Source organism: Phyllostomus discolor, chromosome 9 (assembly GCF_004126475.2).
Source record: "Phyllostomus discolor isolate MPI-MPIP mPhyDis1 chromosome 9, mPhyDis1.pri.v3, whole genome shotgun sequence".
Lineage (NCBI taxonomy): Eukaryota > Metazoa > Chordata > Mammalia > Chiroptera > Phyllostomidae > Phyllostomus > Phyllostomus discolor.
Window position 1 is genome coordinate 91,519,882 of NC_040911.2, and position 25,051 is coordinate 91,544,932.

General features: G+C 44.6%; 1 protein-coding gene across 1 annotated transcript in view; it reads left to right on the forward strand.

Moving 5' to 3' along the window:
- Positions 1-10,215: 10,215 nt before the first annotated feature.
- TOP1 (DNA topoisomerase I) overlaps positions 10,216-25,051 on the forward strand; it is an 87,305-nt gene continuing 72,469 nt past the window's right edge. Inside the window, exons 1-2 of the mRNA XM_028523685.2 lie at positions 10,216-10,505; positions 10,799-10,823. Of these exons, the coding sequence (XP_028379486.1) occupies positions 10,473-10,505; positions 10,799-10,823 (58 nt within the window). The 5' untranslated portion in view covers positions 10,216-10,472. The remainder of the gene's footprint in view (positions 10,506-10,798; positions 10,824-25,051) is intronic.

Here is a 25,051-nt window from a genome sequence, read left to right on the forward strand (position 1 = left end):
AGTGATTAAGGCTCGAGTTCTGGGGGATGGAGGTGGGACGTGTCTTCCCCAGAGTCTCAGATTTCCTTTCTTCAGAACAAAAAGAAAGAAAGGAAGAAAGCAAGCAGTGGGCATGAGAACTTGAACTTTAGAGGAAAGTGACCACATGTGCACGCAGACATGTTCTGGGCCCTTTATTAAGAACACACTTCGGGATTCTGGAGGCCCAGCGGAGGGTCAGTTTACAGCCAAAGCCCCTTGGAGGCTACAGGTCCTTGGTTCAATTCAGAATATTTTTTAAACCTATTTTATAAGCAGTCCACATCTGGTCAATGACTAATTGAATCCATTAATCATCAACCAATCAAAATGGATGTGTGTCTGGGCGGTGGACAAGAGGATGGTCTGCCTTAAAATTGTTTTTGTGGGACAAAGACAGACAAGCCCAGTCTGTGCTGTTAGAGTCATCAGGACAGCGGTTACCCTGGGGGTAATGACAGGAAGGAAGCGGGGGAGGGGGTTCGAGGGGGGCTGGCAAATTCTGATTCTTGATTAGGTGCAGGTGACACAGATGTGTTCAGTTGGTGGAAATTCATAATCTGCAAATCTGCATGCTTTTGATATGTGCACATTTCTGTGTGTATATTCCACCTCAGCGAACATGTTTAGAAGTTGCTTTTGTAACGATTCACGACATTATCACACTAAGAGCAAAGGCGTGATTGTGATTAACCTGACAAAAACGATTGGGCTGGTCTGAGATTTGAGCTGAGGAGGAAGAGGTTAACCAACATCCAGGTGTTTCTCGTCTGAGCAGGGTCTGAGCAGCAGTTCTGCTGGCTCAGGGGGCAGCTGAAGGTTAGCCATGCTGCAGAGAGCCCCCTAAGCATCCACGGACAGGCAGCGCATGAACTTGGATCCATTGTCTTACAGCCTCCAGATGCCTGCCCATCAGTAGAAACTTGGAAGTATCAGGAAGCAGGAGCCTTTATAGGTTGGGTTCCGTGTCACTGTGCCATGCATGGGGCCTGGCACAAAGTAAGTGCTCAATTAGGTGTCCTCCCCCTTTCTCTGATCTGGATTTCAGGCATGGCAGTCCCAGAAGTGCCAAGGCCTTCTGTCAGAAGAGGCTGGAGTACCCCATTTAGAGCTGGCAACAAGCTCAGAGGCGAGCACAGCTGGGCTGACAATGGAAGGGGAAATGAAACCTTGCATGACCCACATGTGCTGAAGTAACTGCAAAGAAGCCACCTGTGGTCAGTTGAAGTCATGGATGGGGGCGAAAGAGGGAGCTTCAGAGAAGTGGCGGAGGTGATGAAGGAGGTGCGTTTCAGGAGATAGAGAGTGGGGGAGGTTTAAAAAAAGCACAGCAGTTAAGAATAACAGAAAACATACCATGGGTTTGGGGGTAGGGGTGGGAGGTTTCAGGTGGGAAACATCAAAGGAAACAGCAGGTTATAATAGGCAACACACCACAGTGCCGAGGAAAGAGACCCCGGACTTAGAGCTGTGTGGTGTTGGCCAAACACCTAACTGAGCAGTCGTTTCATCTGTAAAAATGGGACAATAGCAGTTCCATCCTCTGGAGGTTGTTGAGAGGATGCAGTCCCTTGATGCGTGTGAAAAATGGTACAAATCTCATAGCTTCCACTCATGACAACGGTTCTGGCAACCACGCGGTAGGGAGAAGCTTCTGCTTCTGAAAGACTGACCTGGGAGCCAGAAACCACCAGAAGTCTAGAGGGGAGCAGAGAAGGAGAAGAAAGACCACCGAGAGGAGAAGTTCTTAGTGCAGGCGCCCCTGAATTTCAATGCAAAATGCTGTCTTTATGAGCCTATGACTCTTTGGAGGGAGAGGGCCCATAGCCCACATCAGTTTCTGAAAGGAGTCCATGACACTCCCCCCACCCCAGCTGTTTAAGAATTATTGATCTAAAACAAAATTTTTAAAAAAGAAAGAAAAAATTTTTTAAAACAATTATTGATGTGGAGAAATGAAGGGCCAAGAGAGGGAAGCAGATGAGACAAGAGGCCTGCCGTCACCCGTGGCAGGGTGACGAGAGACGCCTCCATGAACCTAAGACGTGGGTTTAAGGGATGGAGGAGAGTCTCCAAAGAAGAGGCAAAGGAGAGAGAGACTGTTGGGATGAAGGCTCAGAAAGCCAAGCCCACTCACAGTGGGGCAGCGAGGGTGAGGGCAGGGGTTCAGCTCAATGATCACTGTGGCGCTGAGAAGACTGGGTGAGTGGACGGATGGGTGGGTAGCCCAACCCAGCAGCTGGGGGTCGGGGAACTAGTGGGGTCAGCTGCAGATGGGGAGGGTGGGGGAAATGAAGAGACCTGGACTGTGTGTCTGGGGAACTGTGAAAGGACTGAGTGGCAAATTCTTTCCGTTTGCCTGACGCGATGGGAAAAAACTGCCAGCGGTGTACAGAGTTCTCCACCTGAAACACCTCTGGCTGTGCGGGTGAGGACGTGCCAGAAGGCACCCTGTGGGGGAAGAAACTCGTAACTGTGCTGCAGCTATCTCAGGAACACCTCGGGGTGGAGTGGGGGGAGGTAGAAACTTGGCTCTTCAACGATTGTGAGTTTGTGTCCTGATTTGACCATTTCATTCATTTTTTTTTTAAAGCAGCAAGTATTTCTCAAGCACCAACGATGTGCCCCACTTTCTATTGGGTAATGGAGATGCCACATTCATAAGAGATGGTTCTTGAGCTCAAAAGCCTTGCATGTAGTTGAGGAAGTGGACAATGACAGTGCAGCATGATAAGGACTGCCCTGGTTGCTGTGGGAACAGAGAGGAAGGACACTCATACTTCTGCAATCTTCATTGTCATCTGTAGTGTCACTCACTCAAAGGAGTTTCCAGGCACATCACAGGCCCCTGCTAACACAAGTCAAGAGGAGCTCACTGCAGCCCATTACTATATTCAAAAAGTATTTTCTGAGCATCTGTGTGTGCCGGGCACTGCTACAGATGCTGGAAATTCAGCATTAAGCTACACAGATTTTTTTTTAAAAATCCCTGCCTTTAACAAGCTTGTATTCTGGCACGAGGAACATAAACCATAAACAAGTACTATGTTCAGTACTTTGTGACTAACTACTGAGAAGGTCTTCGGAAGCAAGCCGAGCAGGGATGAAAGGTGGGGAATTGATGAGGGGAGATGATGGTGATTTTAAATAGAGTGGTCAGAAACAGTCTCCCTGAGAGGGAGATATTTTAGGAAGGATCTGAAAGAAGTGAGAAAGTAGGCCATGGAGATGGGGGCGGGCGGAGGACGTTCTAGGTAGAAAGGCCCTGAAAGGCAAAAGTGCTGAGGCTGGAGGGTGAGTGGTGCCTGGTGGCTGGAGAGGACTGAGGGAGATGGAGCGCATCAGCAGATGAAGCTGGGGAACCAGGGATGGGGGGAGGCAGGTAGAGCCTGGGGGACTGTTGTGAGGACTTGAACTTTTACCCTGAGCGAGGTGGGAACCACAAGAGAGGTTTAAGCAGAGGAATGACGAGGTCTCGCCTTTTCAAAGGATCACTTGTTCTGAGGATGTCCCACGGGAAGACAGCATGAAAACAGGGGATGTCAGTTGGGAGGCTCCTACGTTAAGCCAGGTGAAGAGGATGGAGCCTTGGGTTAAAGTAGAAGCAGAGGAAATGTGAGAAATGTTTAGCGTCTGGATATTTGAGGATGCTGTCCATAGGATTTGCTGACAGAGTGGATATGAGGGTAGGCAGGTGAGAGAAGGAGTCGAGGGTGACTCTAAAAAAAAAAAAGGATGATTCTGAGGCTTCGCCCAAGCTGTTTAGTTGTGACATGGAACACCAAGGGTACGGGGCGCAGTTTGGGAAGAAAGACGGAGGACTGGTTTGAGGTCATGTGTTTAAGAAGCCCATTTGAAATCCAAATAGCTACGTTGGGTAGGTGGCTGGATACACAAGTCTGAGGCAAGGGGGCAAGGTACTGATTTACAGATGTAAACGTGGGACTCCTCAGTGTGCAACGGGTATTTAAAGCCACAAGAGTGGATGAGATACCGAGTTGAGAGAACCAACAGAAGAGATCTGAGAATGAGCCCAGAGGCTCTCCACCAGCCAGCAATGGCGGCCTCACCTGCTTTTCATTGGAGGATCCAAGGCTAGGCATGGACACTCTGTCAAGTTTCATACAGAGATTTTTTTCAGTGTTCTGTCACCCGGTTCTGAATGCACATGCTCACCAGGAAGGAAAGTCTGCAGAAGGAAAAAAAAAATCCTTTAAAAATAGATTGTGCTGCCATTATCCCAAAATAACAGGAGGGCCACGCTCTGGGTCTTGAGGAGGATTTGCAGCCTTCAGCTTTCTGCTGTCAAACTCTTGAGGCTGGGCTCCAGTGGAAGAGACCGCCCGGTTTGCCAGGCCGTGTCTTATAATTGGTGGTTTACTTGTCTATCTGCTGTCTGGGGCTGTGGGTTCCTCCAGGTGGAGGAAACTCATCACAGTGCTCCTACCAGGGCCTGGCAGCACACAGGCATCAGAAAGGGTTAGTGGAACTTAACCACCCTGCAGAATCTGAGAAGGGACACCCATCTACCCGGCTCTGGGTGTTGTCTGGCTCACCATCAGAGCCGGTGTCTGTTCTTCTGAATTCCTTCCCAGGCACCCGCAGCTGAGACAGATTCTGTCGGAGTGGACTCTGCCCTTTGGGAGAATTTCCCCGGATACGCCATCCTGAAAACCGAGTCCTCTGCGTCAATCCTCACCCTGGAGGCGAGCTTTGAAGCAGCCTGTGGCCTCTTAAAGGCGAGGAGGAGTGTCTCCTCCAAAGAGATCTCCCTCCTTATCTGGAATTCCTGATGTGTCAGCCCATTGTGCTAACACTTTGTCAGAGGTGTTGGGATGATCCAAAAGGCCCTGAACTGGAAATTAACAGGCCCTCTTACTAGCACGCCTGGGCCATCATAGAACAAACAAGTAAGCAAGCAAACAAACAAAAACACTCTTAATCCCAGGGTACTTGAGTTACTGCTTTATGTCCTTCTCCTTGTTTATAGCTAAACCTTTGAACAACTTGTCTAAACTTGCTATCCTCCACTTCCTCACTCAGGCCCATCCCTGAAATAAGGCCTTCTTTCCAAGCCTTCCCATGACCTCATCCAGTCTAATTACTGCAGGTACCACCGGATGCCAACAACTTCCAGTCGCTCTCCTGGGCTCCAAACACATGTGTACAACTGCCAACTAGATCTCCTGACCCGGCTAATCCACAGACACTTCAAACTGAAATACACAGAGCTGAACTCACCTTTCTCCCAAACCAGGGCAGCTCATCCAAACGCAGGTTCCCTCCTTTGTGAATGGCTTTTCCATCCACATCCTTGATTCCTCCCATCTTCCCTTCTCGGACACATATAATCGATCACTAACACATCACCCCCACCCCCACATCATGAATATCCCTCAAATGCCTACACTGTTCTCCACCCTCATGGTTTTTGTGCCAACCAGGGCCATCATCGCCATCATTTTTTGCCTAGATGACATCAGCCTTCTTCGCTGTGCTCTAGCAAGCCTGTAGTCTTGACTACCTCAAATCCATCTTCTACACTATAGGTAACATTTACTGAAAGGCATATTATGTTCCTCCACTGCTCAAAACTCACTGGTCACTCCCCATTGGTCTCAGGATAAATTCCAAACTCCATAACCAAAAGACCCTGAATGAACTGGGTCTTACTTACCCTCCCAGCCTCATCTCTCATCACCCTTTCTCACACCCTAACCCTCAGCCCTACTGAATTACTAGTAGTTCCCCCAGTGAACCACACTCTACCCAAGGCTTTGCCCTCTGCCTCTAGTGCTCATCTCCTTTGCTTGCCTTCTTTATCTTCCCTAACCTTCACCTGGCTACCTTCTTGTTCCCACTTTCAGGCCTCAGTTTAAGTATTATTTCCACTTGGAAGACCTTCTTGGACTCCTCAATTCTGGCACCTCCTCTAAAAGAATCCTATAGCACACACACTGTACTTTACCCCCAAAACACTTACCATAATAAGTGGCAATTACTTATTCTTGTGTCTGTCCCACCTACTAGGTCCTTGAGGGCAGGCGCCTTGTCTGCTGAGTTCCGAGCTGAATCCTTAGCACCAGGCATGGCATCTGGCTCACAGTTGGTGCAGTGAGAACCCTGGGGAGAGATCATTACAGAAGTAGGTCTTGGCAGACTCTCAGAGGCAGTAGCCACAATGGGATGTGGAGGACAGGGTCAACTAAAGAGGCTCCTAGGCATTGAGCCTGCATGACTGGAAGCAAGTAGAGCTATTTACCAAGCAGGGACCATAGAAGGGAAGGGTGGGTCCAGGGAAAAAGTTGAACTCAGGAGCAGAGGACTGTGGGGGTCATCAAATGGACACATGCAATAGGCTGATTACACAGCTCCAAAAAGAAGTCAAGGATAGAGACATCCATTTGAGAAGCTGTCTACAGAAGTCAACAGAAAATCCAGAAAGCTTCCAAGGGGAGGGTGTGGAGAGAGAAGGTTGATGACAGACGCTTTGGGAATATTTATATTCTGCTGGGAGAAGAGGAGGAGGCAGAAAAATGGCATTTGTGGAAGTAGGAGGAAAACCAAGAGAATTTACAGTCATCTGAGTCCAACGGAAAGCACCCGAAGACTGTGCCATCCACAGCTGCGGTGCCTCCTCTTCTGTACCCCAGGCCAGTCCCTCCTCATCATTCAACGTTCTGCAGAAAGGTTCCGGAGAATACGGCTACTCTGTTTGGAAACTGGGCAGTCTCTGATTAGAATGGAAGTCACATCCACAGGGTTTAAGAGGTGGAAAATAAGGCAGAAAGGGTAGCAAGCGTGAACTATCCTTTCCAAATATTTCAAACAAGGTGAGGGAGACTGACCTAAGGCCAATTCGGGAGGCAGTACAGGGCCGCAGAGACTGGGCTCCGTAGTCAGACTACTTGGGTTCAAATCATAGCCCCACCACTCAATAGCTGTGTAACTTTGGGCAAGTTCACTTAACCTTCTGAGGCCTCGGGTTTCAGGTCTGTCAAATGATAGGATACGTAGTACCTGCTTCCTATGGTTAGTGAGAAATAGCGTAGGTGAAGCACTTAGCACAGGGCAGAGCACATGGGTAAGGCATCAACTAATGTGAGATGGTATTTTTAACAAGGTCAGGGGGGAACACTGGAAGAGGAAGCAAGTGAAGTTGCTGTGCAGGAGGAAAAGAAGATACTGGAGTGAGTCAGGCTCTGGGAGGCGGTGGGGACAGGATTGAGGACTTGGTGGGGCTTGTTTGAGGCGTGAGAAAGTAGATATTTTTAAAACTTGATCTTAGCTAAGCTGTCGCCTGCTGGTTATTAAGTGAGGCTGCCACTTCTGTTCTATTTTCTTGGAGAGTCATGCTGAGTCAGCTTGGGGTTTCTCTCACTCTCAGAATTTTCCAGTATTTCCTGGAGCCCCAGTTCCTGCCTGTTTGCCTCTCCTGCCCACCACCCATCTTGGGGTGGAGGCAGCTGGATCTTAGCAGTGACACAGCGTCCCAGCAGCATACCCTGTGAGAGGGAGATTTAGAAAGAACTGCTGTCTCCTTGGGCTGTACCCTGGGCATAGGCCAATATCCTCAGTCCCCTTCACAGTCTGCATCCTCAGTCATTCCATGGTTAACGATGCTTCTGAAACACTTTCAGCTGTCTCCATGGGCCTCCTGAGTAATCTCCCATCTCCAGTGCTAGCTCTGCAGAACTGTCCCCAACCTATGAACATTCTCAAGCATGCTCAAACCCCTGGCATAGCTCACCCTGCAGTAACTTGCTGTCACTGGGGAGGACTCTCCACCTTCCCAGCCTCTGGGAATTTCCCTCTCCTCTGTTCTGACCAAGGCTATTCGTGATCCTGACTCTGCCTTTACATAGGATGTTCTTCTTGCTGTAATGCCTTCCCTCCTCTTCCAAGGCCAGCCCCTCCTCATCTTTCAAGAATGGCATCAAACTGCAACCCTTTCCTAATATTGCTCCCACTACCACCACCGATGTGTTGGATATGCCTACCTTACCCCAGTGTTCTCATAGCAACTGGTGGCTAGCCACCTCTTGCCTGTTATTCCTTGTACCATATGGTAACAGTTGGGGAATGTCTCTCTTGTTATCAGACCAGGAGCTCCTCCAAAATGATGGTTAGGTCTTATTAATATCTGTATCCCCAGGGTAGCATAGCATGAGAGGCCCAGAGGACCAAAGGGAAAATAGAGGCCTTGAGAGAGCCCAGGAATCAAGTGCAGGTTAGGACTGTATCACTTAAAGCTCTTGGTCTTAGTGACCCACCAGAGCTCCAGCAAACAAAAGGGGGGATTTATTTAGAGGTACAGGAACAGGAATGAAATAGGGCCTCAGGGGATATGGTAAGAACCTGGGCTCTGGACTCTAGCAGGCTCTTCTTTTCTCTTTTTTCATTCATTTGTTGATTATACATCTCTTCTACAGGCTCTGTTGCTGGGTGGGGAGGATTGAGTGCTAGGCAAGATGATAGGTCCCCACCCTTCAACAGGGAAGACAGACATAAAAACATTAATTGTCCCCTCTTGGTAACTTATTAACAATTGTGATAAATGTTGCAGATGAAAAGGACACCATGAGAGGCACTTGATCTGGCTGGGGAAGAGGGAGTCAGAAAGTACTGAGGGTGTGGAGGTCACTTTGAGAAAATGACATTAAGGTTGAACTTTGAAGCATTCACAAGAATTAATCCCAAAGTATTTACCAGTAGATGTGACAGAGCTGATTTCAATGGTCCACGGATGAACACTTTTTGTATTTATTTGTAATTGATTTCATAGACAATACTATTTTTTAGGATGAAGAGTATCAATTTAAATATTAAGTAATAATGGTGGAAGTGGTAATAGATATGACAAAATTCACAAAGGTCACACTTGAATTAATCGGATTATGCAGGGTCTTGCCAGCTACTCTAAGAATTTCAAGCTTTATACAGGAGTGATGAAAGTATTATGGGAAGGGGATGATCATTAAGTCACTGAATGAAAACCTCACTTTGGCTACTGTTGGTGAGCAGTTTGTGAGAGAGCCAGAAACAAGGCAGGCACTCCTGTTAGGAGTCTATTTTAATAATATAAGCAAAAGATAATGCCCACTGGACAGATGTGTGGGAAGGGGAGGGGAGATAAGTAGATGGATTAAAGAAATGCAATCAGCGGGACTAATGAGAAATAAGGGACAGGAAGATGTCCAGGGTGGAGCTTTTCTAGCTGGGTGGAGAAAGAGATAGATGATGAGTTCAACCCTGGAGAAGCTTGCGACGTGCCCTAGTGTAGATGTTAGGTAGGTCACTTACCTCTGACATAGTTTAACTTTAGTACAATAAGCGACTTCACAGAGCTAGTGTGCATATTTAGAGCGGAGTACACAGATGTTCCATAAACCGCAGCTCTGCTCGCCTCTGCCCCATAGTGAGCTAGTGATCCAGAGCTGGTCAGAGCCCGGTCGTGTTTACCCCAGGTCTGGTTCCCCCTGGTCTTTTGTGCCCGCCACCCCCTTTCTCAGCACAATTCCTGGGCCCACCGTATTTGCTCAAATGTAGAATGAACTAATGAAATTAGGTCTCTTGTGACCCAACGCTACATGTTCCTGGCTGAAAATTGGAGCTGAACCAGACCTTTGGCTGGTTGTAAAATTAAATTTTAAGGAGTGGGCATGAAACAATATACAAGTTGGAGAGCTTGGACAAAGGCTGGGGCGGGGGCTCCTCCCGCCAAGCGGCCTCCGGGTCTGGTTAGCGAGCGAGGGAGCAGTGGTGAGAGCTCTGGGGACCCCAGCCGCCGAGGCACCCGCAGTTCCGGGAAGATGCAGAAGCGAAGTCCAGCTCCGCTGGGGCTTAGCGCGCTCCCGCCGCGGTCTTTAAAGGCCCACCACGTGGCCCCGCTGCCGGCTCGGGTCCGGAGGCGGTGTCCAGGCTGCGCCTGCGCAATGCTTAGCAAGAGGGCCCCCAGGTTCCGAGAAAAAAAGCGCTGAGAGAGGAAGGGTAGGTTGTTCGCAGTGGGCGGCCGTGGGAGGAGTCGGCCCCTTATGCAAATCACAGCGTCGCGCGTGGGCTAGGGGCGGGGCTTGCGATGCAAAGCCCGGTCCTCCTTGGGTAGCGCGAGGGGGCGGGCCCCGCAACCCCCGGCTTCTTTCCGCGAGTCTCTGACGTCGCCGACGTCTCGTTTAAAAGCGGCCGCGCAGGCGCAGTGAGCTGAAATGCGAACTTAGGCTGTTACACAACTGCTCGGGTCTGCTCTCTCCGCCTGCTCGGCAGCCTGTAAGCATCGCAGCCGCTGTTGCCGCCTCAGCGGTTCTGGGGGTGTCAGACCCGCCGCCACCCCACTGCCGCTTACCCGCGCCTTTGGGAGCCACTAAGAGCACCCGTCCGCCCGCACAGGCCGGTCCCGACCGTCTGTGTCTACTCGGCGCCCCTTGCCACACGCCGCGCTCGCCGCTCCGGCCGAAATGAGTGGGGACCATCTGCACAATGATTCCCAGGTACAGCCCGACCTCCCTGCCTCGCGTCGGACCCCGCAGCCCCGGCTCCGACCCCGCGGCTTTGACAGGCCGGAGCTCCCCGGCCAGAGGCGGCTGGCCAGAGGGAATAGGATCTCTAGGCCCCGGACGAAAGCCCCTGAGTTATAGTTTGGGGGAATGGTTGCCCTTTCGGGCCGTTCCCGGGGCCCCAATCCCTGAGGGCGCGGGGCGGGTTAGGCCCCCGGCCGCGCGCGGTCCCCACCCGCGGGGTTAATGTGCCTGTTGTTTCATATTCCCTCCTTTTCTTTCTCCAGATCGAAGCGGATTTCCGATTGAATGGTGAGTGTGACCCCCGCCCTGACCTCGGGCTCCCCAGTCGCCCGCTGGCTACCCCCGCGCCCGGCCAGAGGACAGACATGGCGTCCCAGAGACTAAGTCCCGGCTCCTCGCTCACCGGCCCCATTGTTCCCATCGGGCCGCCTCTAAACCCCCTTTCCGGGGATCCCAGCCCCCCCAGATCGCGGCCCTCCCAAGAGGGGGCAACGGAGACCCCGTGTCACCGAACGCCGGCCCTGGGGCAGCCTTTCCGCGCCCGGATTTCTCCCGGGAAAGTCGCCTTGTCGACAGTCGGGACTTAGTCTCTGCGCCATTTTCTTTTTCTCTCTGCTCTCCTTTCTGTGCCTGTGTCTCTTTCTCTTCCCTCCCTCGGCTCCTTCCTTGAGCTGCCCAGAAAGCTTTCTGCAGAGTAAAGCCATATAAATCACAGACCTCACCAGAGAGGGAAGGGTGGGAGACTGAATTGTTACTATTTTTTTCCAAAGAGAACTTTATTTTGCGGGTTATTCCCTTTCTGCCTCGTTTGTTTCCTTTTCTGCTTCCAGAATGAAAGCTCTTCTTTGGCAACTGTTGATTTTTTTTTTTTTTTTTTGGTGAGATGTTTATGATAGGAATTACGGCTCTAAAATTAAAGCTACCCATTGTGGAGTTATTCATATTTTGGGATTGTTTTTCCCAAGTTGTGTTGTTTGCAAAGGTAGTAGTACCTCCCTTCAGAAAGTTTGCAAGTTCTCTGCAGGCCATCCAATGTAAATATTGGACTCTTGCATACTGATTTATTTTAAAAAATTAAAGTGTTATTGACAAGAACTTTTCAATGTGGCTAAGGTTCCTAAGGCAGTGTTTTTTTTTTTAGAAATGCAGTTTAGTGTACTTGTCAGGGGAAAAGGTTGAGCATCTCATCATGGTCCTGGTGTATTGGCATTTTCTTTTGGACTGTGAAGAAGAAGATGATTTTATTTATTGAAACAAAGAGTGGCCATCACCCACCCCTGCTTCCTGTTCATTCTTTTTCACGAGCGCTGTTATTCAGGAATCCAGAGCAACTTGCTTTTTCCAGATCTTTATGTTTTTTGAACCTGGTTCAGCCAAATCAAGGCATTTATTCTTTGAATATTTCCACTTTAGTTATCAAGTGAAGATTCCCCCCGCAATAAAAGGCTCACTCTTTGGGCTTTTCAACAATCCTAGTGAGAGAGAAGGTTCTCTCTGTGATGTGCTGGGAATTCCCACTGATTCTGTTGGTACATAATCCTGCTCAATTGAGTTTGGGTTCCGGGAACCTGTCCAATGGAAGAAGCTGATGAGTAGTAGCTTTTCTGATGTTGCAATCAGCAGTCCATCATGTTAGCCTGCTCTACTGAGAGCAGCCTTATGTTCAGAATTTGAAGTGGGGACATCCAGCAAGAGATGGTACTCTGCCAGGAGATATTCTGGTTAAGTTAAAGTGTAGCATTTCTTGAGCACCTACTATGTCAAGCACTGTGCTTACTGCTAGCAGCTGAACCTTCCGCCACAACGCTGCTCTTGCCCTCAATCCAGTCCATTGGGGGAGACGTAATTAGTTAATTATAAGGTAGTTGCTAGGGTATATTATACCCAAAATGCTCTGGGAGACTAAGGGACTTAATTTTGTCTGGGGGTGGGGAAAGTTTCTCAGGAGGTGACTTCTGAGCTGGGTATTAGGCAAGACTAGGTAGGTGCTGAGTGTCAGGGGCCAGAGTATTTCTTAACTGGTTAGCCAAAACCTATCAGGATTTGAAAAGAGGGTATTGAGGCCTCTGCAGTTCAGAAAACTACAAAGAGTATAAATGTTTCTTTGGAATGTGGAGGCACAGAAAGGATGTGATAGGTGTAAGAAGTCCTTTTAACTTCTCTTGGAGGAAGGTAGGATCTTAATACAGAAAAAGTGTGTTCTTTTAACTTTTAGACTGGGTTGAGTGGGTAACATATCTAGTAGTGAAACAGAGGTTAGTCCCTTCTCAGAAAGTTAATATAGTTCTCACCTAAATTATACAAAGGAAATATTGAGTATATGAATGATTATGGGCTGGGCAGGTTATTGATTTTTAGTGCCATTTTTACACAGGCTGAAGTAAACTGGCTATATTGACTTATAGAGTGTGTTTGTTCACTTGTAATAACAGCAACTGCTAATATTTATTGACTACATCCTGTCTGCCAGGCATGAATATCAGCTCTTTCCATGGATCATCTAACTTAATCCTCAGGAGGGCCCTTATGATTTAGGCACTGTCATCTCCGTTTTACAGATGAGGAAATCGAGGCTTAGGTTTATTTACCAGCTTGCCCAAGGGCAGTGATTTGGGGACTCCAGAGCTCACCAGCTTAGCCAGTATGCTGTATGTAGTTCTGGTATGATTATGCTAGAAGCTGCATGTCTCTGCTTTCTTACGGAGCGGAAAAAGGCAAGAGGGCAGAATTGGATAGTTTGTCATTTGCTTATTTTCTAATCTGAACCTGCTCCTTCAAGGGAAAAAGCACTTCAGCTGCCCCCACACCACCCAGAGGGTCTGACACTGGAGTGATTATCTTTGTAAGTAGTGTGTAGAAGAAAGATGTAGAATTAGTGACTGTGTGTTTGCTCTGGTAATTATAGATTGATTTATGTAACTCCTAGTAGTTTTGAAAAAATAAAAGTCAGTGTTTAATTATGCTGACATGTCACTATTGAACTTTGTATTAGAGGTTGCCTGAGTTTGATTTTAAGGGGACCTAACTTAAACCCATCTTACAGATTAATTGTGCAAGTTCATAATATTAAAACAAGCATCCCTCATTTTGCCTGACCCCATCCCCAAAAATCTAAAAGATTTTTGCCCCTTGGACCTCATTTACAATAGTTAAAACTGTTGGCTGCTCTTAGTAGAATTTAGAATATTCTGACTGATGCTCTATTGCTGGGAAAATCTATTATCTGTGAAATATATTTGTATTTAAAATATTGACTGAGCTGGGAGTTCAGGTGCAGAAACTTGAACCTCTTCTTCCTAAATGAGAAGGCTTCCTTTCTAAGGACTGGTAGCACTAGCTGCAGTGGGGCTGCACCATTGTCTCAGTAGTGTGCAGACTGCCAAGCTGTCTGTAGAGTTGACAATGGTAATGTCAGGTTGATGGTAGTGATCTTTTAGCTGGTTCAAGGACTTGAAGTTTCGCCTATCTATTTTGTAGAGTTGTGGAGTTCTTCCCTCCCCAGCATGAGCAAAGTATAATGCAGGAGTCCATCAGTGATTCTGAGAATTGTTATATGGGATTGTTGTTTGAAACCATCTTGTGGTGATTCTGGTTAGTTTAATGGATTCAGATTGGATGGGGGAATGAAATATAAATTGTTCCTCATGTTAACAGATAAGTTGTACTTCTGTGCTGTTGGGTGTGGATTGGGGTGGGGGATGGGAAGGCTGATGATGTGGCTATCTGAAAAGTCCCTTCACATTTTAAAAAAACTGCAAAAATGAGATCGGGCACATCTTCCTACTCAATCCAAAAACACTGGAGCATTGGGCGCCATTGTTGCCTTTCCTCGCACTGTAGCCAGCCAGATTTCTTGGGGCACTTTTTCAGATTTAGCAAGCTGCTGTAGAATCTTTAGATATAAAGCAGAATTGCCTGTCTACATGTGCTGTTTGTATTACTAGCATATCAGAACTCAAACAAATTTTTGATTTCTATATTCCTAGTAAAACAAGAAAATCCAGGAGAGTTAGTAAAGGAATCCGAAACACATTATGGTTTGAAAGGTAAGCACTAGGTAATGCTTTCTCTAAAGCTTACTTTTCTTTGAGAAGTAAAGTAAAATGGAAAATATGAACCCAGGGTCAGTCCCCAAATCTCATTTGAACCAGTAGTAGCAAGAAAAAGAATGGAATCTGACTATTTCTTTAACGTCAGCATAAAAATGGGGGAATTGTGAGAGTTTGAAAAGGGATTTGTTAATTTGTTCTGGGTCTTAGTGAATTATAAGTTAGTATTCATTTATATGTTATACAGTACCAGAGAGTCTTAACATGTCTTAAAGCTTATATTCCGAAATTAAGCTGTTGGTTTTATTGTTTGTTTTTGGTATGTGGAGGAGTGCGTGTGTGCAACAATGTCTGTTTTTTTGGGTCTGTAAATATATTAGAGGAAGGTCTGTGCTGTGTATTATAATAACAGTTATCCTCTACTGTTAATGGCATGGGAAAGGATTCTGCTGAACTGTCTGGATGTCATTATTTCATGTTAGAGCCGTCGGGTTGTACTGAAATTACTTCATGTTAGTTGGGTGTGAAATGAATGTGTGTGTGACAGGTCTTTAACAACTTCGGCCACACTTGCAGGGCACGATAAAACTGGTTTGCCTCAAACGTATTTGTTCCCCCAGAAATGTGTTTTGTGAGGGATTGCATCCTTTCCATATGAATATGTCTTGAAAGCTTTAGGTTCCCTTGGAAAAGTGGATGCAATTGTAATTATTTACATTTGAATGAGACTATGGAAATGATTGAAATGAGTATTTGATGCGGGACCCTAGGTTAAAAAACCCTCTTGAAAGGTAAAATAGAGTCACTTCATTGCATTTGGAGGTGGAAGAGAGTCAGTTGAGGGACTTTTCTGTGCCTTCTGTCTTAGATTACCTAGCTGCCCCTTAATTATCACAAAAAAGGCATTGGGCAAACAGTTGAGAATTTGGCTGCTTAAGGTAAAGAGTTTGGGATGGGAGAAGTTCCTAACAAGCCCTTAAGAAATGACTGAGGTATTGTGTTTAAAGGAAGCTTTCGATTGTATTTAATCTTTGAGCAGTAATAATTGGAACAGGTCTTTCTATTTCCATGCCTGGTAAATCTGAAGTTTGAGAAGCAGCCTTCCATCCCCGTGGCTCCAAGTCAGTAGGTGCAGTAGGAAATCTGAAATAGAGGCAAATGGCATGGAATGATAGAGCAGTTTGTCAACCCCAGCCCTTCCCTCACAGCCTGCCCGTCTGGCGAGGTGTGGGCAGTGTGCTCTGTGTTGAGAGCATGGGACGTGGGGACTGTGCAGTGGGATACAGAAGGGGGGAGCAGGCAGTGCTGTAGCCTCGAGTATATTCAGTGAGAAAAACTTGATTGTTTATAGTGGAGTATCTATTAGATATGATGAATGGTATTTTTGGTAGTGTTACAGGAGGTGACCGGTAGCTTGCTGAAATGATTTAATAACAAATATTGTATAACATGATATTTATTCTGTATGTTTAAGAGATTCTAATTGTTTTTCAAACTGGAAGAGAAGTGACTGCTCATTATCTTGAGTATATCTCTGTGGTTTATAGTTTGTCATATTACCAAGCTCAACCACCCATTATCAAAAATCTGTATTAAGTGTCTGTATCTGTCATTTAGGTCTCTAAGTTTTAGTAAAGAAAGAAACTCCAAGGAAGCTAGGCAGTTTAAGTTTTAAATTTCTTTTTGGGAGGTATTAATTTTTAATTTGTTCTCTTAAGTTTTTAGATCCACTCAGTTATCTCCCTATCACCTTTACCTTATACACTGTTCTTGAAAACTTTCTGAAATGTACAGCAAATATTTTTATTTACATCTCCTTTTGCCCTTCCCATTAGATTTGGGTTAAGGTGCATCTCTACCAGGCTGTTAATTCCTCTCTGAGCCTTTGAAGTTGACTAACTTTGTTTCTGTGGATTTAAGGAACCAAAGACCTCAGTTCATTAGCATTTCTGAGACACACCTAGATAAGCAACAACAAAGGGTGTTAAAGCAATTAGCAGTATTGGGGGCTTTTCTTCTCTTTGTTGTTGAGAACAAGTTTTATAGATTCCTGGGTATTCTGATGCTTTCCTATATGTATTTTAAGAGCAAAAATCTGCCAACCCTTGGACCCAATATTCTTTGTATTTTTCTTGGCACAGCCTAGCAAATTTAGACAGATGCTCAGGAGATTTCTTGGAGGAGGTATCTGACTGTTTAGAATTTACCCAAAAAAATAAAATAAAATAAATAAAATTTAAGTTGAAGGTTAGTCTTACAGCAGAGTACACTAGAAATGCACCCTTTTGCTGCTTAGTAAAATTCCAGATTTTAATTCCCTACTTACTACCATATATGAATGCCCAAACACATAGGCAAAGCTTCACAGACAAAATACTGGTTGGACAGAAGACTTACCAGCAGGTGTCAGGATTGATGGATTAGGGGATTTCATTGGCTAAGATCCCTCACTGTACCCAGTTCCTATAACCCCTTTATTTCTTTGTACAATAGTTAGCTGTCTGGATAAAAAAATAGCTATCTGAGCTCTTGTATAGCAGCAGAAAGGGAAGTGAGAGAAAGGGAACTAAGTTTGAGAGCTTAGTAAGGCTCCACATTTTTGTACTTATTAAATCTGAATTTAATGCAGACAGTACAGATTGTATAGGTTTGTGGTAGAACCAGAGACAAAAGGAAAATTTTCATCTTGTATACCTTCTCACCACCCCTTTTTGGAAGTATACTGCCTTTCAGATTCCATAAACTCCACCCAGGCTGTAATTTGTCAGCTTCCAGTACTGATGTTGTAATTGCAGCCTGCCCTTAATTACCTGCTGGTAGAGAGAGCTTAGACCCTTGGCACCTGGAATGTTAGGTCTTCAAGAGATGCTTTGGTTTTAAGGCTGGCACCAGATTGATATTGAAGGGTGCAAGTGATGAAGAGAGAGCCTGTGTGGAGCTATTACACTCTTGAGTGGCCGTGGTAAAACAGAAAATTGGAGTAGAAATCAGAAAAACCTAGACAAATCAGTCCCTCTTCTTACAATGAAACATGCCCTGGCCACTATACCTTGTTTTGTCGTGTATAAACGAGGATAATATTTTGGTTTTCACAAACTATTGACAACTGAATGAGTGTGTATACATGAACATGCCTTTCTGCTCACATTTTAAAATTTAGACTTTGGTCAGACCGCTTCTGCATACTCCGAAATGGATCTTTATTTGGAATGTTAGGTTTGAAGTGGTTACGTTGGTGGCTCCTTCCTTCACTGGGGTTCCCTGTCAGTGTCTTCAGTCTTTCCGACCAGTACAGAGTTAACAGCGGCATGTAGCAGGAGTCGGTTGACTCGACCTAACTGAACTGCATGACCTGAACTAGCAATCTCTTCCGAGTGAGTGATGTGTACAATGCATTGGCCAAAAAGTCCGTATGGCTTTTTTCCATAAAATAAAGGACATGTTTTTCACTTTTACCAATAACTTTATTGATTTGGATGTTTTGTGTATATCAGCTATCTCCCGCTATTGACTTCTAGTGGGTAGAGGCCAGGGATGCTGCTAACCATCTTCAAGTGCATGAGACAGCCCCACAGCAAAGAATTATTTGGCTAAAATGTCAGTAGTACCAAGTAACTTCACAAATCACTTTTGACACATACAATCAATCACAGCACAAATCTTTTTTTTGTGGTTCAGTTGCATTTTTACCTTTCTTGAAATAATAAAGCATATAATACACCAAAAATGTTGCATATTTTCTTTCACATCAGTATTAAAATGGCTGCACAAAAATTCACCAATTTTTGGTAAGTTTTTATTTTAATGCACATGGATATGACAGCTGTCACAATACAATCTAACAAAATTGTTTTGAATGAAGTTGAAGACAACTAAGCACTACTAGAGCCATCATATGGAAAAAACAAACTGACTTTTTGGCGAACCCAATATATCTAGGTTCCTACTTGGCTAAGAGCAAGTCTGGGACAAGGTAGTTATTGCTAAAAGAACAACTTTCAGCTATAGAGAAGACAGGCTTAGAAATAAAAGAAGCATATTGATGTGGCTAATTTCTCAGCTCTTTAATAGAACTATAGATTTTCTATAAAGGATACCCAGAGCTTTACCTTTTACATGCATTTAATAAATGAGCTGCCAAGATCGTTATTTGTGATTTTGTGTTTTAACCACAAAGCTCAATGTGTCTTGTGTTAGCATGTTTTTCCAAGGCCACTATTTTACTTCTCCCCAAAACATTTTTTTAATACTCACCTGAGGACAAACATACTGATTTTAGAGGGAGGGAGGGGGAGAGACAGAGAAACATCAGTCAGCTGCCTCTCAGTGTGCCCGGACAAGGGACACAACCTGTAGCCTAGGCATGGGCCCTGCCTGACTGGGAGTTGAACCCACAACATTTTGGCTGATGGGACAGCACTCCAATCAACTGAGCTGCACTGACCAGGGTGCCCCTAAACATTTTTAAACTGAGAAGACTTAAAGCACCTGACCGACCTTAATTTTTCATATTTCCAGATGGTTGCTTAAAGTGACCAACTCAACTACTTGTGAATTACTAGTAATTCTTGGGAACAAGAACCCCTTAGATAATAAAGCTTAGGCAGGTATTCGAATTTAAGTTAGTAAACTCCGTGTTAATAGTTGTGTACAAGTCTAAGCATATGAGAGATTCCATGAAAAAGTTCTATCTAGTCAGAAGTTTCAGTAATGACTCTTTAAGTCTAGCTAATGTTCATTATTGAACTGCCTTGAATTTGTTATTTTAGAAGTGCTACTTAAAATAAACCACAGTCAGTTATGGGTGTGTTGACTAAGGTCCATTAGATTAAGCCAAATGGATCTTAGTAGAGATCTTACACCATTGATCAAAAGGGTTATCAGAAAAGCATCACAACAGAACAGACTTCAGAATTAATATTCAGTTATAGGTAGGCCGGAGAAATGAACACTGTAGGATAGAAACTACAGAGTAGGGACTAATTTTAAAGAGTCTTCAAGGGTAAGTCTTCAAAAGGTAATCATCTTAAGAACGTATGGTTCTTAAAGTCTATGGAAAAAAAACCTGTGGGGAAGTGATTGTTTATTAATGCTACATGGCCTGATTATTTATTAATACTACATGGCTATATTGCCCTCAGTATGTGAGTGTCCAAGGTAGGATTGGGCTCAAAAGTCTTAAGAACTCTGGCCTCTTTTGTTTTATATGATTTTTCTCTGATACAGAATGTGAATAGTTTGGAAGGGTACAGTGGGGGTGTCTGTCTCCCCCGTGCCCCAAATCACGCAACCATGACATAGCGGAAAGGACAGAGCCCCTGAGTCAAGGAGAAGTTCATCTCTGAGCCTTAGTGCTTTGCCGGTTGAACTGAGTCTAATACTTAACCTCACAAGGCTGGAGATGACAGTGCCTGCGAGGATCACTTCAGGAAAGGTAGGTAGGATTTGGGAGAAAGTTTTTAGTTCCTTACCAATCCTTAAAAAAAACAAAAAACAAACCAAAAAAAAAAAAAACTCTTTCAGAGATTGTTTCATTAGTATTTTGTACAAAGGGAACTTATTTAATTTCTTCAAATTTAGGTATTGTGAAATTTTACCCAAGGGGGAAGGTCACTAGGGAGCCTTGAATCTGATACTGGTGCTGTGAATCGGAGACAGGCTGGCGCAGGAGGGTGCAGGCTTGCCTTGGCTTTGTGGCCGTGTACAAACCACTTTTTTACTCACAAGTTAAATTAGTTTCAGAATCTTTGTCAGTAGATAACTCCCCGCCGCCTTTGCATTTGGGATGGTGCCATATGTATAGCTTACTTAGGAAGCTAAGAATTTCACATTTCATTGCAAGTGGAAAATTGAAGTTTCCATATTCATTAATTAAAACATTCAGAAAATAAATACCAGTAACGACTAGACACAGATAAGCGAGAGAAACCCACGTGGCTCTCTGAACACTTTGAAGCTGGCGTGTTGTAGGTCTGTACAGGCACTGTCTCCATTGAGATTTCTATCGTTTTCTTTGGGCCGCAGTGCAGAGGCCCGTCACGCCAGGGTGGATGGGGTAGAGGGTATCCTACTTTTGACAGTTCACACTCCACCATTAGTGAGAACAGTATTTCCATGTACTCCCAATTCTAGCAGGGCTTTTTTCCTTAAAAAAAAAAAAAATTGGACACCTAGGTTCTTAATTGCTAAAGACGTTAAAACTCGTAACTGTTCTAGAAAATGTTAGGGCTTTTTTTTTTTTTTTTTTTTTTTGGATACCTGTAAGCTCATTAAACCTTTTCACCTATAATAGAATAGTTTAAAGTTCTGTAAATTTATTTCTCAGTATCTTTTTGTATCAAACACCCATGTTGAATGAATTTTAGCATAGTAGTTTTCAGGTTTCCCTGAACAGGTAGATTTGTCAGTGACTAGACATGTAATAAAGAGTGTGAAGTCACCATCTTTGTAAATCTGAGGAACTAACTTAGAGATTAGACTCAATACTTAAACTCCTGGGAGACTAATTTTATGAAACAGTTTGAATGCATTACTGTTGTTACTCCTTCCTAATTATACAGTGCCTTGATATGGGCAGTACACAAAAGCTTTTAAACTCCGAGGAAGGGTCATAGTACATAGTGGTATTAGAGTGATATGAATAGTGCGATTGTGACTAATTGTTAGACTTACTGTGCCTGTTCTTATAATCAGTGTGTTTTTGAAGGAATGGATGCAGTGCTGGTAGTTCTTCCTATTTGACATCAGAAATAAAGAAACCAGACCCTCTTGGGGAATTGCTCATACCTCAGGATCTGTTTCTTAATTTTTCATGGTTCCAGTTAACCCAGAAAAAAAAAAGAAACAAACAGGAGAGGATAAGCACAAGTTGACTGATCTTTGTAATTGCTAGCTCATTACACTTCCAAACAAGACGCTCTCTGAGGCCAGGTACCCTACTCTACGCAGTCCCCAGGTAGCTCCCTCAGCAGCACAGGAGTCCTGGGCATATGGAGTGGGATCAGTGGGGGCGGAGCTCGTGATAGTTTCATGATGGTATTACTTTTTCCCCTTAAAGATCAGATCGCCTTCTTCCTCCCTTGAAGGCGGTATGACACAAAAGCAGGCACTGCAACGGAACTTCATACCCCTTCACGGATGTTAGTACCACCCAGACCTCAGAATGCCTGGGAAGTGGTCTGTTAGCAGAAGGGTGCTTGTTTTCTCTGTGGCAAAACAGATTCTAGCTGGACGTACAAGAAGTTAAAAATTTTCTCTTTAGAGTCCTGAAAATGTTATAGAGCTCCTTTAGGACTGGAGCTACCCTCCAGGATTTAGATGTCAGTGTGTGTTAAGCTTGTATTTTTTGAGGAAGCAGTTTTAAAGTTATAGTACAGTGTGATGAAATGTGTCTGTAAGTGACTGAAAACAGTAAAATGTTTGCCTGAGTAAGACTAGAAGAATACCCAGCAGGGTCCATACTGATTGCGCATAATCTAAGTATGCATGCCAGTAGGTGCTGTAGTACAAAAGTGAAGGTACTTTGCTAAGTACTTTTATTGAAAACGTGACTTTTTTTTAAAAGGCCTTCTCCAGCAACCTTGTTTTCTAGAAATAAAGTTCAGTGTTTATTCTTCTCCCACAACCCTGTAAGCCTGTTCCGTTCTGTTCTGTTCAGGTGTTTCCAAACCCTGGAAATGACTCTTGGGTTTAAATAAGTACACCCAGAACTTCTCCATTTTACTACCTATTTTTTAGGAAGGCAGTAAGTATCGTAAGCTCCTGGAGGGTTAGAAACATCTCAGAGCCTGTTTTGGCATTGAAGCCATCGTCAGAGATACTGTTTCCTTTCCAGCGAAGTCTGTCTGTGGTCACCACTGACCCCCCCGCCCCCAAGACAGAAGTGATCACTGTTCTCTCGCTTTCACTGAGCCCATGACCGGTTCCGATTTGTCACTGTAGGCTGGAGAAATTTACATGTTTGCTTACTTTACTAGGAAGTGGGCAAGAGGGCTGTCTCGTCCTATATGGTCAGTACAGATGCTTCCAACAAATGTTATGAAATGGGAACCCCTCCCTCTCCTAGCTCACCAGCTGATTGAAGATAAAGTGAGAAACATTGAGAGCTTCCCAGTACATTTTCCCGGTTCTTCAGCTGACTTGTGTAAGAATCACCTGGGAATGTTTGGTAAAGATACATATTCCTAGTTCTGTGCCTCCAAGTTGGTTCTGTAGTGAAGTGTTCTGAGAAATCTGCATTTTAAAGATATCTTTAACAGTCCCAAATGATTCTGATTAATACAGGTGACCCATAAATCACCTTTGGAGACATTTAACTGGACTCTATTGTCGTGATGGCTAAGACATGTGTTTTGCCTCATTTGATTAAGGTATTCCATTGGTTGAGCTATTAAGCTTAAAGGATTTTTTAAAAAGGATCAGAACAGTGTTTTCCAAACTCTGTTTAGTAAAGATTGATCCTTATCCCACTCTAAATAAATATCTTATATCTTTCAATGAGTATTTACCTAAATAGCAGTGTTAGTTAACTGCCTTTGTAGCTGTTTTAGTCTGTGTTTTGTCAGAATCCTAATCCTTTAACAAGCCATTATTTGATTCTGATGTCATCTTTTAGGACCCACTGACTAAAGCAGCACAAAGTGAGAGGTTGTTCATGCTAATGTTATTAGGATAGTTGAGGCAGGGCTTTAGAAGGTAAGAGGAGGCATTATCAACATAGTGTAGTGGAATGCTGAGGATCTAATCTTTGAAGGTCACTGCCTTTAGATTAAATTAGGGGTCTTTAAGCTGCTGATGACAGTGATTGAGATGGGAGGATTTGAATAGAGCTGTGTGTGGTTTCCTCATCAGTAGCTCATTAGCATTGTCTGAGAACTTGTTGGAAATGCAAACTCCTGAGCCTCACCCAGACCTGGTGGCTCAAATTCTGGGAGTGGGGGCTCAGCCATCTGGGTTTGAACAGTCTAGCAGGTGACCTGACACACACTAGTGTTCCAGAACCAGTGGAACAGAGTGAGCTGTGAAGTTCACTTTCTCCAGTGGAGCCTCACATTTTTAGGAGGAATGAGAGACCGTTGACAAAGTCCACATACATACCAATGAAATACAGACTTTGGAGTTAGATAAACTTGGGTTCAGCTCTTGTTAGCTGGTTGGCCTTGAGCAAGTCACAGTTCTGATCTTAGTTTTGTCATCTGTAAAAGTGTAGGGGTAATAGCTACCTCGGAGTCATATAAAAGAACACTTAGTACCTGGTACTACTATTTCTCCAAAGTCAGATAAGTGACACGAATAAGATAAGTTGACTGATTAAAATAAACTTCTGGTCAGATTCTTAGTCACGACCTTTATGTGACACCTAAAACGAGTTTTATAGTGATTCAGCCTCTAAAGCAGTGTTCCTTCTTTTTTCACAAGACCGATGGCTGGGCCTCAGTGGTTGTCCAGTACCTGTACTTCCTTATAATTATGAAGGTGGAGTAATTCATAATGGGAGGAGGATCCTCCGGAGCATAAAAAGGAGCCAGTTCCTGACTGAGCACCAGGAAGGCTTCTGAAGAATATGCATGTGTTTAAGCGTAGTCTTGCTACACAGCTGGTCGCCCAGAGACCATCCTGTACATTTCATTTCAAGCACTGTCAGTAGTGGGACGAACAGGGGTGTACAGCCCGCAGCCCTCGGGCCACATGTGTGGCCCAGCACAAAATCATAAATTTACTTAAAACCTTTTTTTTTTTGCTCATCAGTTTTCATTAGTCTTTGTGTATTTTTTAATATATTTTATTGATTATGCTATTACAGTTGTCCCATTTCCCCTTCACTCCTCTCCATCCTGCACATCCTCTCCCACCCACATTCCTCCCCTTTAGTTCATGTCCATGTGTCATAAGTTCTTCAGCTTTTACATTTCCCATACTGTTCTTACCCTCCCCCTGTCTATTTTCTACCTACCATCTATGCTACTTATTCTCTGTACCTTTTCCCCACTCCCTCCTCCCACTCCCATTGCTAACCCTCCATGTGACCTCCGTTTCTGTGGTTCTGTTCCTGTTCTAGTTGTTTGCTTAGTTTGCTTTTTTGTTTTAGGTGTGGTTGTTAATAACTGTGAGTTTGCTGTCATTTTACTGTACATGTTTTTTATCTTTTTCTTAGATAAACCCCTTTAACATTTCACATACTAAGGGCTTGGTGATGATGAGCTCCTTAAACTTGACCTTATCTGAGAAGTACTTTATCCGCCCTTCTTTTCTAAATGAAAACTTTGCTGGATAGAGCAATCTTGGATGTAGGTTCTTGCCTTTCATGACCTGGAATACTTCTTTCCAGCCCCTTCTTCTCTGCAAGGTCTCTTTTGAGAAATCAGCTGACAGTCTGATGGGAACTCCTTTGCAGGTGACTGTCCCCTTATCTCTTGCTGCTTCTAGAATTCTCTCCTTCCTTTTAATCTTGGGTAATGTAATTATGAT